We start from the raw sequence: 18,660 nt of genomic DNA, 5'->3' as shown, positions 1-18,660 counted from the left end.
AGTTCAAGACAAACAAAACAAACATTAGCTCCTCAGGATGTCACACAATTACCTTAATCCTATGAGGACCTACAAACTGGCCATATGCATTCTCATAGGTCACTTTTCTCTCCCGCAGAGCGACCCGGTAGCCCCAGTTCAGGGAGCCGATGTAATTCTGTACAGCTTCTGTCATCTTATCCCAGTCATGTTTAACTGCACAAGAAAATAACACAAAATGTTTTTGGCTTTTCAATCGCCTGGCAAATATCACTTCTCAGGAACTGTTCGCATGGGTTACAAAGGGCAGACCTTTTTGTTTAAAACAGCAGGGTCCTTCATTTCAAACACATAAACATCCTTTTCAAGCTCAAATATTCTTTCCTTTTTTAGAAAACTACCATACAATTACATAATGTCAGGCTTCCTGGAAATTCTTAAAATAACCACGCATAATAACTAAAATAACCGTGCATGATCCTTTTTACTTCTTTAGAAATGAACGGGAATTTTACTTTGATTGTAAATACTGATTGCTGGGGGAATGGTGAAGCCTGGAGGATTCTATACCCTGTAACAATCCCCAAGGGATCTTGATGTAGTCTGGAGTCGCTAAACTGGTAACAGTGTCTAAACCAGAGGCTGGTACACAAAGGCAAATTAAGGCCCCACGGCCAAATGCAGCCCATCACCTTTTTCATAAGCAGTTTTACTGAAATACACCAATGATCGTTTATTTACACGTTGTCTAAGGCTTCTTTTGTGCTATGATGACAGAGCTGAGTAGTTGTGACAGATCAGTAGGTCCCATGAAACCTAAAATATTTACTGTCTGGCCCTTTATAAAACAAGTTCGCTGACCCTTGATATCGACAGAGAATTTTGAGAGTCTGTCTCACTGTCCCCCCAAATCTCTCCCTCACCAAAGAGAGGACAATTTTTAAATTCTATTACAAAATGATCATTTGAGTCAGGCACAAATATACTGAACTTCAATGCATAAAAATCAGTCATTTACTAATTAATACCTCATGAATAACAAGGAAAAAAATAGGATACATAGAAAATATACTCTGGTGGTAGGATGAAGACAGATTCCAGGAAAGCTGTGGTTCAGAAGGAAGGAAAAGAGAACCAACATATACTGAAAGACTGTCATGGAAATGAGGAGTCTCAATCTTAGATTCAGGGTTAAGTAGCTTGACCACACAGGAGGTGGTGAACCAAGTCTACGAGACACAATGGCCAGCGTCTGGAATCGGGAATGACAGCACAAAAATTGGTTTGTGGCCTCCTAGAGAACAGATCATCGGTGTTCGTTTCACGGAACCGTAAAATGTTAGACTTTGGGAGATCAATTCAACTGAAAAGGACAGTGACTGCAGAAGCCACTGTGACTGCAGTACTAAGAGGACTAGGTGCGGGGCGACGGGAGTGGGGGACGCTGCCCACCTGCCCATCTGGCCTCCACCTAGCAACACCAGAAAAAAGACGATAGGGTTCACTTCCGGTTTCTCCACTAGGAATGGAACAGAATAGTAACTCTGCAATGATCTTGCTTTCTTTGTAATGATAATGGGATCCTCTAATACTTAATGTTTGAAAGGCAGATTTAATTCTTGAGCACAGGGAACTCAAGTTGATAAATAAAATATATAAAGCAAAGAAATCTTCCAGAAAGGACCAATTCATCCAGTTTACATGACTGGGCTCCAGGTTTTTTGTTTGTTTTTGTTTGTTTAAAGGCCTGAGGCTTTCTCTGTACGTTCTCAGTTCAGAGCTTTAGGAAAAGGGCAGATCACACTGAGTCCTGGATGTGTTACTCCCCCTACCCCTGTCCCAGGCAGATTCAGCTATGCTGCCTGGTCCAGGTCCCTTTCCTCCTCCACCATGCCTGGAGCTATCTGCAGGGTCAGAGAAGACAACCCTCCCAGACAACTAGAGCGCTGTTCTTTGGTCAAGGACGTGAGATTAGATAGGTTTCTAGTCAAAAAATGTAAAATAAGCCTTCACACTTCATCTGTGGGAACAGGGATCAACAGCCTCTAGGGGGTTCCCATTTGAAAAATACACCTCCAAGTTTCTTTCTCGCTCTAAGATCTAATGACATAAAGTAACGTTTGTTTAAATCCACTATATTCCTCATCACAACCATTTTCAAAGGAGGGAGGTAATTTACTGCTGCCTCAGTGGTAGACTCTGGCAGGCACAGAAGGCCTCTCCCACCAAGCCCAGCTCTGGTTCCTTCTGCTAGGCCACAGCAAGCTTCAGAGGTCCCAAGGCTTCATGAGAAAATTGAAGATAACAGAATAAACAAACCGCTAGGTTTCCATTTACCAAGAGTAAAGGGATTTAAATACAGGGCACAGCTCTCATCAAACACGTTGGGATTGCTGCTGCTAACAAATACAAGAGGAGTAAGGCATTAAAAACAGAAAAGTATGTATTTCTAATGTTAAAACCTGGAAAGGGGGAAGAAACACAAAAGTAACACTGTTAATGTAGCTGAATAAATAATTTCTTTAAAGAGAGACAAATAAAACAACTTTGATCTGGTCCAACTTTTAAAACCCCATGAAATTCAGGGAGCTTTTACTGATGTTAACGTATAGATCTGGACCATGCTACTAGTGACTCTTTATTACCTCAGTGGCGAGACATTTATTAGTTCTTTATTATGTAACTTAGAAATAAATTCAACATAAATAAGCACAGCCAGTCCTTATTGTTACATGACAGCTACAGAGATATTCTTTTGCTGGAAAGATCCGCCAATTCACCAAGTTCTATTTCACCATCCACCTGGTTACTGAATTTATTAGAATGAACTCACTTGGCCCTGTTAACAAAAATCCACATTCAGCGGAGGCCTGTACTTAACTCTTATCTTTTTAAGATTCTAAAGACCCACCCGCTATATATACTTCCTACATTTTTAAATTAAGAATTCTGTTCCAATGACTTCATTTTTCTTAAGAGTTGACAGTTTAAAGCTAACATCAGTTAGTACAATATACCAATTTGAGTACTAGACCCCTGTGTGAATGAATAAAATTTGTGTGGTTGAGTCGTATAGCTCCCCGGCACTGTTTTTACCTAGATTTAAGGGACAGATAGCATCCACTACGTAGATGACAGTACATGGAAATTATAAAGCTGCGTCAATCAAAATTTGCTCGGAACAAACTTACTTTTTCCAACAAATTCTAGACTTCTTCAGATTAATATTCCTGTTACGTGTCCTCTTTAAGAGGAAACTAACTTCGTTCAGATATACAACTTCCTTTAGTATCTGTAAAGGTTTTCCTACAAACCAGCAACCAAAGAACCAAGTGCTTGCCAAGTGCTTGCCAGGGTCTACTCTAATTTATTGAAACTCTGAACGGAAGAATTAAAAGCAGCAAGTCCAGAGGAAAGGACAGAAACTAATGTTTGCTGAGTGGCAGCTATCTTACCACCCTACTGTATCCAATCCTCATCACAGGCAGTAAATGGCAAAGTCACCAGTTGTGCCCAGGTCTACCTACGACAATAACCCACCTTTAACGCTGTCAGGAAGGCTAGGGTGAAGGAAAGGCTACGTGACACCACTTCAATCACATTACCCATCCTCCCTCTGGGCTCCCAGGGTACTCAGTCTGTACAGCGATGACGTTAGTGCATGAGTGATTAACAGAATCTGCATGCTAACAGAGTTTGTATTATTCACCTGAATTTCCCCAGCACAGACTCACCTGCAAATAGTGGACGCTCGACAATAAGATTATATGACTTTCTCGGCAGAATTTCTAAAATTTCTAAAATGTGTACTAAGAAGTCTAATAAATTAACTGAAGGGAGACCCTCTTATGAACCAGGTACATTAAAAGCAGGCTCGTCCCCCTTGCCGGTCACGTAACACGCATTTGTGGGGAACCTGGTGCCAAACCATTCGTAAACGACCTGCTTCTGGGTCCGGGCTTCATATGTAGCAGAGCAGCTCCCTCACTGTGATCTAGCGAACGTCAGCCCTCGACACAAGGGTTTGTAAAAAAAAATTTTTTGATTTAAAAAGAAAAACAAAAGTAGGCTTCCCGAAAGGAAAGAGTGTATTAATGGCAGACTCAGTGGGGAGACATTCAGACATGGGAGTAAATAGTAACTTGGAGGGGGGGGTAGAGGTGGGAATAGCGGTGGACTACGGCTAGATTATGTGTTAGATTCATATTCCACAGGTCAAAGGAATCAGCTCAACTACCCTTTTTGTTGGAAAGAGAAATGGACGTGAGGCTGCCTGAGGCCCCAAAGGTCACGGACAGAGAACAGCCTTGTAAGGATCTGGGAAAGAGATATGACCCCAACGTAAGAAAACTTTTAAAGTAACTGATTTTCTTTTTTTTTTATTTTTATTTTTATTTATTATTTTTTTTTTTTAATTTTTTTTTTTCAACGTTTATTTATTTTTGGGACAGAGAGAGACAGAGCATGAACGGGGGAGGGGCAGAGAGAGAGGGAGACACAGAATCAGAAACAGGCTCCAGGCTCTGAGCCATCAGCCCAGAGCCCGACGCGGGGCTCGAACTCACAGACCGCGAGATCGTGACCTGGCTGAAGTCGGATGCTTAACCGACTGCGCCACCCAGGCGCCCCAAGTAACTGATTTTCTAAGATTCCAGACTTGAAAAAAAAAGTGCTGTTGATTTTAAACAGGAAGTAAACACATCAAACAAAGGAAGCATGACTAATTTGAGTAGGAGCAAAATTTTTCAAAGCATGTATTTATGCCCTGTTTTTTTTTAATATTTAATAAACAATTAAAACTCAGAAAAAGTTATAGAATAATTTACCCTAGCAAATGTCCCATACCCTGTAGATCTAGAAACTAATATTAGATAAGGTTAGAGTTTCCCTCTTCAAGGACACGGTGACCTATGTCATTGATTAACTATGAAGCTGTGCCAACCTCATTTTATTCTTCTACCAAATAATACAACCTACTTTCTAAAGGCAACAAATTCCTCTTCAAGTTCTCTAGGGTTGCTAGGGTACTCTAAATATTTTATCCAAAGACTAACCAACGCTTTCTCAACAAACAGAAAAATATCCACCCCAAAAATATCGCTCATAAACTGATTTCTTTGGACAGAGAAAAACAAAACAACTTCAAAGGAAAGCAAATAAATTTGCACTCCCTTATGAAACTCTATGTAATTATAAGAATTGACTTGAGGGGCATCTGGCTGGCTCAGTTGATAGAGCAAATGACTACTGATCTCAAGGTCGTGAGTTCAAGTCCCATGCTGGGTGTAGGAGATTAGTTTAAAACAAAATAGGAATAATACAAAACGAATTTACCTGAAAAAATTCTGGTTTTCTTTTTTTTTTTTTTTTTTATGTTTATTCATTTTTGAGAGACAGAGACAGAGCATGAGCAGGGCAGAGAGAGAGAGAGAGAGAGAGACACGGAATCCAAAGCAGGCTCCAGGCTCTGAGCTGTCAGCACGGAGCCCGACACAGGGCTCGAACTCACGAACTGTGAGATCATGACCTGAGCCGAAGTCGGACACTTAACCAACTGAGCCACCCAGGCACCTCTGAAAAAATTCTGGTTTTCTATTACAGAAAGACACTCTAAGGACAGTATCCATTCTGTGCAGCTAGTGACGCAAGTTAATTGCAGTGATTTTATACATAAAAAACATAAACAATAAAAACTTCCAGATTATCCTCTAGTCTTGTAAAAATGGATGCTGCGTCCCCAGACCACAGTTCGCACCCCTCAAAAACACAAGCAGCCTCTCCCACCATACCTGTCTCCTCGATCTTCCAACCGTAGTTTCGAGAGTCTTGCACGGCTTGTCCTAACAAAGCCGCTTGGTGCATCAGTTTTTTAGGTATGCAACCCACATTCACGCATGTTCCTCCGAGACCTGCAACAACATCAAGAAATAAGTTTATACCCTGCTTCACGATTCTTGATGGAGAAAGGTCAGTAATCATTATAATGTGCTACAAAAGATCATAATTTATTTGCCCAACGTAGCCCAATACTGTTTATGCAAATTCATTCCTAAGTTTCAAGGCATTTCTAAGCTCAGAGAGCCTTATGTATCAAACACAGTGAGTGACCTCACGCTCAAACAAAAGAAAAATGAGATTTCCACAATTTCCATACCCTCAAAAATTCAAAATGAACTGACTGCTGATAAAGATGCCAGAAATTGAAATTTTACTTTGCATGCAATCCTATACTTGCCACCAAATCTTTGAACAGAACTGTATGATAAAGGGGTTATTAAGCTAGCCACAGTTGGACTGCAGTGGGTCTGGAACTACATATAAAATGTGGTGTATGTGAGCATTTTTTTTAAGATGGTGGTCTACAGCTTTCATGGATTCTCACAAAAGGATTCATGACCAAAACAAACACAAGCTTTAGCATCTCTGAGACTAAAGAACATGGCGCTAGACTGTCTCCATTAGGACAAAATACAGGCAGGCAGGGAGGCAGACAAAATGGCGTGAGATCGCAAGATGGCAGCAGACGTCACAGCTCAGAAAACAGAAGCCTTCTGAGGAGAATGCTTCCAGACTGCCACTATGGAGTGCAACCTCCCCAGGCCAGAGGGGCTATCCCCAGCACAAGAATAGTGCCTGGGGCACCTGGGTGGCACAGGAGGTTAAGCATTCGACTTTGGCTCAGGTCATGATCTCATGGTTCAAGCCCCATATCGGGCTCTGTGCTGACAATGAGAAGCCTGCTTGCTTGGGATTCTCTCTCCCTCTCTCTCTCTCTCTGTCCCTCCCCCACTCACTCTCTCTCTCTCTCAAAATAAATGAACTTAAAAAAACAAAAATGGGGCACCTGAGTGGCTCAGCTGGTTAAGCATGTGACCTCAGCTCAGGTCATGATCTCACAGTTCGTGGGTTTGAGCCCTGCATCAGGCTCTGAGCTGACAGCCCACAGCCTGGAGCCTGCTTCAAATTCTGTGTCTCCCTCTCTCTCTGCCCCTCCCTCACTCACGTTCTGTCTCTTTCTGTCTCTCAAAAATGAGTAAACGTTAAAAAAAAAAATTAAAAAAAAAAATAGTGTCCAACACAACACTGACACCTAATAAATATTTGTTGAATGGATCAATTAGAAAGTGAGACACTCTCTTATCCAAGAGTTCTGCTTCTTGCCTCCTAATGAGAGCAGCTAAGTCATCTTGGTAAAATTTATGTATCACATCAATCCCCTTCTCAAAGGCTTCCTACTAGGCTTCGATTAGGTCCAATTCCTCATCTCGGCCTATCGAGACCTGTACAGCCTGACACCTGCCTTCGTCTCTAATCTTACCTCCAGCTCGTATCACCCATGCTACCACCATGAAGAACTCCCACCTGCCTCAGGGCCTTTATATGTTCTATTCTGTGACAGAGACCGAGAAAAGTCCCCTGGAAGGTTCTTCCTCAGCTTTTGGCATAGCTGGTTCATTCTTAATTCTTTTGGCCTCATTTAAAGGCCACCTCTTCAGAGGCCTTCCTTGATAATCTTCCCAAAGTTAAACTCTTTCCTCTACCCAGTTTCTCTCTATCCCACCATATAATTTTTTTTAGTACCACTCATCATAATTTGTAAAGTTCCCCGCTTATCTCTTGTCTCCCCGCTAGCATATAAACTCCACAAGGACAAGAACTTCACGTCTACCACACCCATTGCTACATCTCCAATGCCCTGGTTCGTAGTAAGTGTTCAATTAATATCTGTGGAATAAATGAATACAGAACACTGATTCAACAAGATTCGGAAGCAGCACGGGCTCTCCACTGAGATATCTGATTCCAGTTCTTATTGAATGTAGGAACTGGTTTTAAAACAGAAACCCACAGGTAAGTGTTTCAACTTTCAGTCATTAAATCCCTAAGTTTACCAAATTACTCAAATCTTTAGTTTTAAATCATCATGACAGCTGTGGAGAAGGTGTTGCATCATCCTGACACTGCCAGAAACTCCAAATTTTCAACATTTAACATTTCCATTTTAACTTAGCACAAGTGAAAGAGGCATATATCTTTTTTGTTGTTTTAATTTAACTTTTAAATGTTCAGTTGGGTTTTAGGAGCCATTTAAACATATGCCAGGGAAAAACCTGCTCCTACCAATCCACTTCTAAAATACTTCAAAGCTTACCCCATCTAGTTCCATGGGGGGTTGGAGTGACAAAATCCAGGACCAATATCTTCTTGTCATATTTGGCTGCTTCCTAGAAAATAAACGTATGAAAATAAACTCGAAAGGTGACCATGACAGACTAGAAATGGACTGTTAAAAATCCAAGCTATTCTTATTAAGCTACAGTGCCCGCAGCATAACCAGTTATTACTGCCTGGAACTTCAGATACTGCACCAAGGTGGTTAGTGAGACTCCAAAATAAAAATTAGGCAACTGAGACAGTCACAGGGTAGTTGTAAAGAACATACAGAGCACAGCTGTAAAACTGTCTCCCGGACACACTAGTATCCTCTTGCATAATTCCATGCAAACAGTAACATATTAAGCAATAATCTGAAGAACCTGGGGTCTTTTCTAAGCAGGCAAGAGGTGAATAGCCAGTAAAAAAGATTTAGGACAGTCTACAACCCTTGATTCAATCTGTATTCTGTAAGTATTTCTGAAAGTATTTTAAGTTTTATCTAATTCAGTATCTAGGCAGAATATTGGAAAAGTTTTTCTTCTAAAATCGTCAGATTTCCTAAAATTTCACATGAAAAGCCAGTAAGAAAGTTGATGGTATCTATGAGCTTTCCAAACAGATTTTAGGGGAGTGGTGACAATAGTCAGAAGTTCATTTTGCAGAGCATCCTTTATCTTTTTCAGAGAATAAGTTTTGTGTATTGGCAACTACAACCTCCAAAGGTTATTTCAAAGGATTGAGTCTATGTTTCCTTTAAAACCAACAGAACGAGGGGCGCCTGGGTGGCTCAGTCGGTTAAGTGTCCAATCGCAGTTCCTGAGTTCGAGCCCCACGTCGGGCTCTGTGCTGACAGCTCAGAGCCTGGAGCCTGCTTCGGATTCTGTGTCTCCTCCTCTCTCTCTGTCACTCCTCCACTCATGTTCTATCATGCTCTCTCTCAAAAATAAACATTAAAAAAAAAATTTTTTAATAGAAGAAAAATAAAACTCACCAGAACTAGAGTAAAATACATCCGGTATTATTACTGAATTATTTATAGCTAAGTATGGCTTCATGCCAGATGCTGGCCTGCTCCTCATTTGGGCAGCTTCATTTGAATCTACCCTTACTGACCCACAAGCTACACCTTTTAAACCATGTCATCTTTTATTTAAAAAAAATTTTTTTAGGGGCGCCTGGGTGGCGCAGTCGGTTAAGCGTCCGACTTCAGCCAGGTCACGATCTCGCGGTCCGGGAGTTCGAGCCCCGCGTCGGGCTCTGGGCTGATGGCTCAGAGCCTGGAGCCTGTTTCCGATTCTGTGTCTCCCTCTCTCTCTGCCCCTCCCCCGTTCATGCTCTGTCTCTCTCTGTCCCAAAAATAAATTTAAAAAAAACACCAAAAAACGTTGAAGAAAAAAAAAAATTTTTTTAATGTTGGTTTATTTTTGAGAGAGAGAAAGACAGCTGTCAGCACAGAGCCTACTTGGGATTCTCTCTCTCTCCCTCTCTCTCTGCAACCCCCCACCCACATGCACACGCATGCATGCCCATGCTCGCTCTCTCTCTCTCTCAAAATGAATAAACTTAAAAAAAAATAAAAGTACCTGTTGGAGAAGGATGACAGGCCCAAGGGCCCTTGGCCCCTCACACATGGAAGATGTATCTCAATTTAGGACCAGGAGTCTCATTCCTTAACCTCCCTTATTTATACTTCCTCTCCCCCATGACCCCCAGACCAGAGTTAGTGGGTATACTCTTAGTTCACTTCTTATACAAAGGAGGCAAACATTTTCAATTTTTTTTAATGTGTATTTTTGAGATAGAGCGTGCGCGAGCGAGCGGGGGAGGGGCAGAGAGAGAGAGGGAGACACAGAATCTGAAGCAGGTTCCAGGCTCTGAGCTGACAACACAGAGCTTGATGCAGGGCTTGAACTCACAGACCTCAAGATCAGACGCTTAACTGACTGAGCCACCCAGGTGCCCCAGGAGGCAAACGTTTTTAATGATTAAGTTTAAGGAATCCAACTGCTCTCCATTTTTCTACTGGGGAGGAGGGCCTGTGAACAGGAAAATCATCAAAGTGAAAAAAACCTAATACTGATATTTATAAAGAGTAAGAAATATATTTATTTAATTTCAAACTGTTTCTATACCACACCTTTATTATCTTTGAAAAGTCAGCCAAACTTAAAATGAATGAAAATGTGTCCCAAAATACGGGCCACGGTACTGTCATGTAGAAGTACTTTCACAAAGAAGGTACAGTTCAACCTGGAAAACTGATTTGCAAAACAGTCCCTTTGTAAACATGTCCTGCCCGAGTTAAGGTGCAGAATGTCACAAGAGTGGCTCAACCTAATTCCAGTGAGAACCGGCGGACGTCTATCAGGAGCGTGACTCCTACCCATCACCCAGATGACACACAGGAACCTTGCCTTAGCAGCTGCCAGCCCTCCTGAGCCGCCTCCAACGATGATGAGGTCATAGTCATAGGACTCGGGAAGACCCTCCGAGCCGTTCATTTTCAGTAGCTTTTGAAGTCTGCCCTCCTGATAAGCCTAAAGAAAAGGAAGAGGAAATACGTTAACTTAAAAGCAGCAATGCCTGAAAAGTTTTGTGAGAAAACCTTTCTCTGAAAAAAGCACAAGGAATATTCAAAGGAAAAACATCGTTTAACTTCTATCACAGCACGCAAGAAGAAAACGTTCAACCCTCTTTTCAAGTGGTGACCAAGAATCTGCTTTTTGTTAGGACTGTCCTAATTCCTTTTCGCATCACAGATAGCTAACTGAAATGTTCATATAGTACTTCCAGTGTTAGACCCTGACATTCCAACAAAATCAACTTAGTCCTAAATGAAGTATGATCCTCAGTCCTTTTTCCCCAGAATTATTACACTAGGTTTTAAATTTGGTTTTTAAAATATTTGTACTGTATGTTTTTAATAAAACCATCAATAACCATTCAGTAGTCGTCTTTATTTTCTGGCCACAAAAATAAGTGGCCTAAGTTCTCAGATTAGGATAGCGGTCTGGTAGGGGCACCTGGTTGAGCGTCCGACTTCGGCTCAGGTCACGATCTCACAGTTCTTGAGTTTGAGCCCCATATTGGGCTCACTGCTGTTATCCTGTCAGCACAGAGCCTGTTTCCGATCCTCTGCCCCCCTCCCTCTGCCCCTCTCCCGCTTGTGCTCTCCTAAAAAATAAATATTAAAAAAAAAAAAAAAAGAGGCCTGGTAAATAGCAACTGAAACAGATTAGCCAAATACTTAAGACTTTTCTACATTGCTCAGGTAAAAGTTCAGAACAAAAGCATTAATTGACATTTACCTACAAGAAAAGTTAACTGTAAAAGTCCTGCTTTTTCCAAAGCATTTTATTTATTTTTTTATGTTTATTTATTTTTGAGGGAGGGACAGAGAGAGAGAGAGAGAGATCGTGCCTGCGCACAGTGTGGGAGGGGCAGAGAGAGAGAGAGAGAGGGAGAGAGGGAGACACAGAATCCGAAGCAGGCTCCAGGCTCTGAGCTGTCAGCACAGAGCCTGATGTGGGGCTTGAACTCATGAGCCGTGAAATCATGACCTGAGTCAGCTGGACGCTTAACTGACTGAGCCACCCAGGAGCCTCCCAAGATACTTTATATAAGGAAAGAAATAAAAAGTGGGGGAGGGTGCGGGAGACAATAAATTAAGCACAACTCTGTACAACTTTTTTTTAAGAGGACATTTTTTAAAATGTATTTTTTAGTTGTTTTAAGTAATCTCTCCACCCAACATGGGGCTCGAACTCACAACCCTGAGATCAAGAGTTGTATGCTCTACCCACTGAGCCAGCCAGGCACCCCTAAAGCTTACTGCTTTAATCTACCTAGGCACGAGGCCTCCTATACTGTATTAGTTTCCATGTACTTGGCACATAACAGACTTTATAATATAAATATTATAGACTTTTAACTTCAAAAGCCATTTCATTTCGCTAGGTTTTATATACATGAGTTATATTTCATATTAGCTTGGAACACTGTTTTGGTGATTATTTTTTAAAGCAGGCTTCACTCCCAGAGCGGGGCTTGAACTCATGACCCTGAGATCAAGCCCTGAGCTGAGCTCAAGAGTCAGATGCTTAATCAACAGAGCCAACCAGGTGCCTCCTGTTTTGGTGGTATTTTTAATATTACCTTTTATTAAAACAAACATGCGTGCTAAATGTTATACCAGCAACAAAAAAGTGTTTCTAAAAATGAAGTTTTAATCTCAATAATCGATAAAAGTCCCCCAAACTTACCAGCCCCGACGCCACATTTTTCTCCTGCCTACCATCAGCTGCACGGGGCGAAGGGCAGAGCTTAGGGTCAGTAGAGCAGGATGCTGGGGACGCGGAAGGGGGCGCACTGGAGGAAGGTGCAGGAAGAGGCATGGCACCGTGGCTGCCCCTTGGCAGGGTGGCAGGTGCACCTGACGGCGCAGAGACTGAAGGAAGAGCACGTGGGTACCAGCAACAATGGGGACAAAAATGCATCAACCTGACCGTCTGTACAAAAGGTCTAACGTGAGAGGCTGGTAAACACAGCCAGTATTCATCTACTGGCATTTTGGCAGAGGCTCCTCCTTCAGTACAAGGCACTGTGGGGGGAAAAACAATTTGGTAATAATAGCCATTCAGATCACAGGACCGTTACAAGCTTCAGGTAACAAACATTACTCTCTAGTTGGTCTCCAGGAGCACAGGCTGACTTGCTGGCTTAAAAGAATTAATAAATGCAGCCAGATGTCCTTTTGGAAAAACAACGTATTACCATTTTAATCTGAGCCTCAGTTTTATCTGCAAGTACTTGGCACAGTGCTGGAAGACCGTCACTGGCTGTCTAAATGAAAACTACCCATTTCATAACCACCCCCACCATTATCTACTAGAACAAAAGAAAGAAAACGCACTGTCATGCTGAAAAGCCACCAATGTATAATCTGTTCTGTCCTGAAATTCTGGATCACACCTGATTCTTATTCAAGCTTGAAGTCAAATTGTATCAACCAGAATACAGATTTTATGAAGAAAACTAAGTGAGCCTGAGCACTTTTGACTCTGTAAGTATAACGGTAAGACACAGGCAACTAAAGCAGTCCACTGACCCCAAAAAATTCCAATCCAACTTAAAACTGAAATTGCTATCCTTAAGGTCTAAGTTAAGTGGTTTGCCACCTAAAACATGAACAAGATAGGCAGTAGAATAAAGCTCCCCCAATGTCAAGGAGGAGCACACAGTTGGGTAAGACAGAAAAGAAAAATGCCCCCCCCCTTCTCCTCCAATTATGCTTGTTAGAAATAGTGGCCACTGACTATATTACCTGATAAAGAACAAGAATTCTCAAACTTTTTAGTCTTAGGATCCCTTTACAACCTTAAATTATATAGGACCCCAGAGAGCTTTGGTTAATGTGAAGTTTATTTATCAATTTTAGTGTACAGAAGTTAAAACTAAGAAATGTTAATATTAAAATATTTTAAATTAAAATATTAAATGCCTTAAGCATTACTGTTAAACACACTTGCTAAAAATAACTTTTTAATTAGTGACAGTACAATTCTTTTTAATGCCTGTCTTAATAAAAGACACTCGTATCTTTAATGCGCTCAGTCTGTTACAAAGTCACCTGTCTGGAAAACTCCATGGTAGACTCGTGAAGGAATTAGATGAGAAAAGCATCTCAGTATTATGGAGATAATTTTAACTTCAAGGTCTTCCTGTTAGGGCCGCAGGAAGTCCCCAGAAGAACTCACTTTGAGAAGCAGTACTATAGGACACAGCACCTCACCCCTAGCTGGTGTTTGCCAGACTTACATACTGAATATTCTTTCACTTTTTCCATCTGCTTCTTAGGAAAAATGCCTATTCCCACCCCTACCCCTAGTGAAACACTGCTCCAGACTCACCTCTGAAAAGGCACAACATAGAAAACAATTCAAGTGTCCCAGATTTCTTCAAAATTAGAATGATTTTTACGTTCCTCCCCACCAAACATGATTCATATCCACTGAGCAGAGACATGTACTAGTTTTTCTTACCATTATATATCAGCTCTGGTGTTGAAATGACCTGGGTTAAAACACTTGCTCTACCACTCTCTAAGTTAGGTGACTTGGGCTCATCACCTAATCCTTAGGGAGTCTGTCTTTTTATTTTGTAAAATGAAATTAACATACCCTTGTACTACACCAAACGGCAGGGTAATGCATATCGGCACAGACGCTGGTAGGAACAATCTCTTTAGGTTACTAATTCTCCCCTTCCCAGAGAAGGAAACCTGCATGGTCAAAAAGCTTCTGGAGTGTTTAATAGATATCCCCTGCACTTCCCTGTGCCACACCTCACTTGAAATGCCCTCTTCCCATCAAATCCTGACACAGTATATAAACAGTAAGTAAACACCGATGTTGTATTATTTTTATTCAATACACACAAACACATCACCCTTTCTAAGGCATTCCTTCAGGAGTTGGGGGGGGGGGGGCGGTGGGTTCTTTTACCAACATTCTAAGTCTCCAATACAATATCCGTTTCTTCCATTAAGGTCTTCCTAAATTTCCCAAACAACTTTTTCCTTTTGCTTCTTGCAACTCCATTAACACATACCATAACCTTATACAAGGAAGCAGAGGGAGACTTCACTACAGTAGTAAATGTGAAGACAGACTTAAGAAGTTGCACCAGCAACTCTGAAAATGGGAGGAAGACCCTGTAAAGCAAGGATTACAGGTGGCCTCTGAAACTGACAAGAAAACAGATTCTCCCCTCAGAGCCTCAGCAGAACCAGTTCTGCTAACACCTTGATTTTAGCCCAGAGAAACAGATACGAGACTTTCAACCTCTAGAACTGTAATATGATATAATACACGTTTTCTGTTATTTTAAGCCACTAAAAGTGTGGTAATTTGTTACAGCAGCAATAGGACACTACTACATGCACTAAAATATAAATTCCCTAAGAGACGGTCCATTTCCTGTCCACAACTTTCCCCCCACTGCCTAGACCAGTATCTGGTACAGTGAACACTCAAACAATTGCTGAGTAAGTAACAATTGCCAATTCCAATCACTTGATAATAGATTCCCCAAGACAAAGGCAAAGGCATGAGGAAGTCCTATGTAGATATAAAGTGAATGAACCATGACAGAGATGTCACCACTAAAGTAGCTTACAGCACAGAATTTCTGACCCTGAGAGGAGGCCCTAATATGAGGGCTCACTCCTGAGCCAGACACTGTGCGAGGTGCTTTGCATATATTATCCCATTTGTATATATTATCCCATCTAGTCCTCACAATAGCCTTCCAATGTGGTCATCTCATAAACGATAATATAGAAGCCCTTAGAGATGAAAAAAGTCGCCCGATGAATTAAGAATTGAACCCAGGAGTAAATGATTACTAAGCTCTTGCTCTTCTCACTATACCATACCCCGGAACTCAGGTTTCTAAATACAGCTGACCCTCCAACAACATGGGTTTGAAATGCAGTCTACTTATATGCGGGTTTTTCAATAAATAGAGTATTATAAACATATTTCTCTTCCTCTCAGTATTATGATTTTCCTATTTTCTCTAGCTTCCTTTATTGTAGAATATAGTATATAATACATATAACATACAAAATATGTTTTAATTGACTTTATGTTAACAGTAAGGCTTCTGGTCAACAGTTGGCTATTAGTAGTTAAGTTTTGGGGGAATCAAAAGTTACAGTTGCATTTCTGACGGTGCAGGGGGGATGGTGTCCCTAAACCCCTCATTGTTTAAGAGCCAACTGTCCTTGTCACATACATTTTCCAATTTTATCCTTATTGTAAACTTAAGAGACAGGTGTTATTCCTATTTAGCAAATCAAAAACCTATGGTTTATACGTTCAATAATCTGCCCAAAGCCTCTAACTAGAACGTTAATTAAGTCAGGATTTGATTCCAGGTGCTTTGATCAGAAAGTGGTTCTGTTACACAATAAAGTTCTAGTTAAAAATTCTTTCTGTAATATTCTCCTAAATTTCAGTTGATTTTATTGAACCTGTGAAATTTAAGCCCCTCTAATTATATTCCTGGGAAACCAGCAGATCTGCAGTTTGCCTCATATCTAATCTCTGTAATTATCTATCGGTCAATTCTTTTTTCCTTCAAGGTAAGCTGTCACTTTAATTTCAAAATGATGTGGCAACTAAGGTGTCACAGTAAAAACAGAAACAAGTGGTCAACATGATTTAGATTTTAAAAGCTGTTAACTTTAGAGAAGGCCCCTAAAATTACCTTCCCCCCAAATCTGTACATTCTCTACTGATGCTTTTAGTCAAGTCTCCAATACTCTGTAAAGACACTGGGCACTTAACTGAGCAATCCAGTGATGAGTAAAAAAAGTGAGGCAGAATCCTCTTGCTACTAAGAAATTCTTTTCCTCTAATGGCAAATCTCTGGAAAACCCAAGGAACTTGGGTACTAAAGACAGGCTAAAATGAGAATCAGCAAAACCAAATGATACTTCCATGATGCTAAATAAATCAAAGGGTGGCACACCCAGCAAGGTTAGCATTCCTTTATGAAAAAGGGGGAAAGAGGGGCGCCTGGGTGGTCAGTCAGTTAAGCATCCAACTTGAGTTCAGCTCAGGTCATGATCTCGCTATTGAGTTCGAGCCCTGCAGTGGGACTCTCAGTGTGCAGGCTGCTTGAGATTCTCACTCTCTTCCTCTCTCTCTCTGCCCCTCCCCTGCACTCTCACGTTCCCTCTCTCTCAAAATAAAAAACTTAAAAAAAAAAAGGAAAGAAAGAAGGAAAGGAAGGAAGGAAAAGGGGAAGGAATGGCTACTTTATTTTTTTTTTAACGTTTATGTATTTTTAAGAGAGAGAGAAAGAGACAGAGCACAAGTGGGCAAAGGGCAGAGAGAGGGAAACAAAGAATCCGAAGCAGGTTCCAGGCTCTGAACTGTTAGCAACAGAGCCTGATGCAGGGCTCAAACTCACAAACCGTAAGATCATGATCTGAGCGGAAGTCAGACCCTTAAACAACTGAGCCACCCAGGCACCCCAGGAATGGCTACTTTAGAAAACAACTGAACAAGTTTCGTGAGAAATTTCTATTTTGGCAAAAAACCTCAACTACTACTGAAGAATCTGTCCCCAACACACATTAGGATCACTCCTGTCAACCTTGATGCCATTTATTTAGTCTTTGGACTTCCTTTCCCTATTCTACACAAGACTTAGTAGGAAAGTTCGTTGTTACTTCTTCCCAAGCCAGATACTTATCCACTTGCCAAATAATGCCTAATGGCAAAGTCCACTACTACCCCAGATTAAGTTCCTATAGGGATGAAAAAAAGCAGCCTAAGGGGCTCCTGGTGGCTCAGTCAGCTAAGCACTTGACTCTTGGCTTCGGCTCAGGTCATGAAGCCTACTTTGCAATTTTGTCTGCCAGTCCCCCGTTCACAGTGTCTCTCAAATAAGTGAACTTCATTTTTTTATGTTTACTTATTTTTTTGAGAGAGAGGGCGTGAGTGGGGGAGGGACAGAGAAAGAGGGGGGACAAAGGATCTGAAGTGGACTTGGTGCTGACAGCAGCAAGTCAGATGCAGGCCTCCAACTCACGAAAGGTGAGATCATGACCTAAGCTGAAGTCGGACCCTCAACCGAGCCATCCAGGTGCTCCAAATAAATAAACTTAAAAAAAAAAAAAAAAAAAAAAACTTATGGGCAACTCAGTCCATAGGGCAAGTGACTCTTGATCTCTAGGTCCTGCATTCAAGCCCCACATACAGCATGGAGAAGGAAGGAAGGAAGGAAGGAAGGAAGGAAGGAAGGAAGGAAGGAAGGAAGGAGAGAGAGAGAGAGAAAGAAAGAGAAAGAAAGAAAAGTAGCTTACAAATAGACATGCTCTGCACCTTCAAGATTGTTTTCTTAAAGACCCACATTTTTAGCATAACTTCTAAGATTGTAATTCATAATTGCAAGCAACAAAAAGAAAAAACAAGTCTTTATGGTGAAGTAAAGAACATATGGGCAAGTTAGTTATATATTTCAGCATAAACAGAGATAGTTTCCAGGCATTTAAAGCCCTCATAAGAAACACAAAATTGAACTGGGAATATTCAAGGCTGTTACATAATGAAACACCACTGATTCTGAAGGCCAATCTGTGTACCAGCAGCAACCACAAAGGGTTTGGAAATTAGAGGCCAGAGAAGACATTAACCAAGTAGATAAAGACTGTAACTCTTGGCCTCTATTTGGCCTCCATATTCCCCCTGCCGAGAATACCTCTGCTGTCTTTGATTAATCCCTACTTACCTTTCAGCACACACTTAAATGATGCCTCACCTATCTACTGTAGAGGTTATTTTGTCCAATCACAGGAGAAACTATTTAGAATATGGATACCCATGCATTAATCTTATGGAGTCTTCCTTGCAATGAAGCAAGGAATCTACATTTTTTAAAAATAGTGTTGCATCGCTTATTCACTGACCTATGTATAAAGTCTTTCTTGACTTTTTTTTTTTTAATACCCAC

General features: G+C 41.2%; 1 protein-coding gene across 2 annotated transcripts in view; it reads right to left on the bottom strand.

Annotated features, from left to right (window-relative positions):
• TXNRD1 (thioredoxin reductase 1) overlaps nt 1–18,660 on the bottom strand; it is a 70,734-nt gene that overhangs the window by 37,756 nt on the left and 14,318 nt on the right. The window contains exons 1-5 of one of the 2 annotated variants that reach the window (XM_043562374.1): nt 12,399–17,831; nt 10,551–10,673; nt 8,132–8,204; nt 5,769–5,888; nt 53–195 (exon numbers count right to left, since the gene is read on the bottom strand). In XM_043562374.1, the coding sequence (XP_043418309.1) occupies nt 53–195; nt 5,769–5,888; nt 8,132–8,204; nt 10,551–10,673; nt 12,399–12,704 (765 nt within the window). In that variant the 5' untranslated portion in view covers nt 12,705–17,831. Of the gene's footprint in view, nt 1–52; nt 196–5,768; nt 5,889–8,131; nt 8,205–10,550; nt 10,674–12,398; nt 17,832–18,660 lie in introns of those variants that run through there. The other variant, XM_043562375.1, reaches the window with a different exon arrangement.

This window comes from Prionailurus bengalensis, chromosome B4 (assembly GCF_016509475.1).
Source record: "Prionailurus bengalensis isolate Pbe53 chromosome B4, Fcat_Pben_1.1_paternal_pri, whole genome shotgun sequence".
In the NCBI taxonomy this organism is placed as follows: domain Eukaryota; kingdom Metazoa; phylum Chordata; class Mammalia; order Carnivora; family Felidae; genus Prionailurus; species Prionailurus bengalensis.
This window is presented reverse-complemented; position numbering and strand designations above follow the sequence as displayed.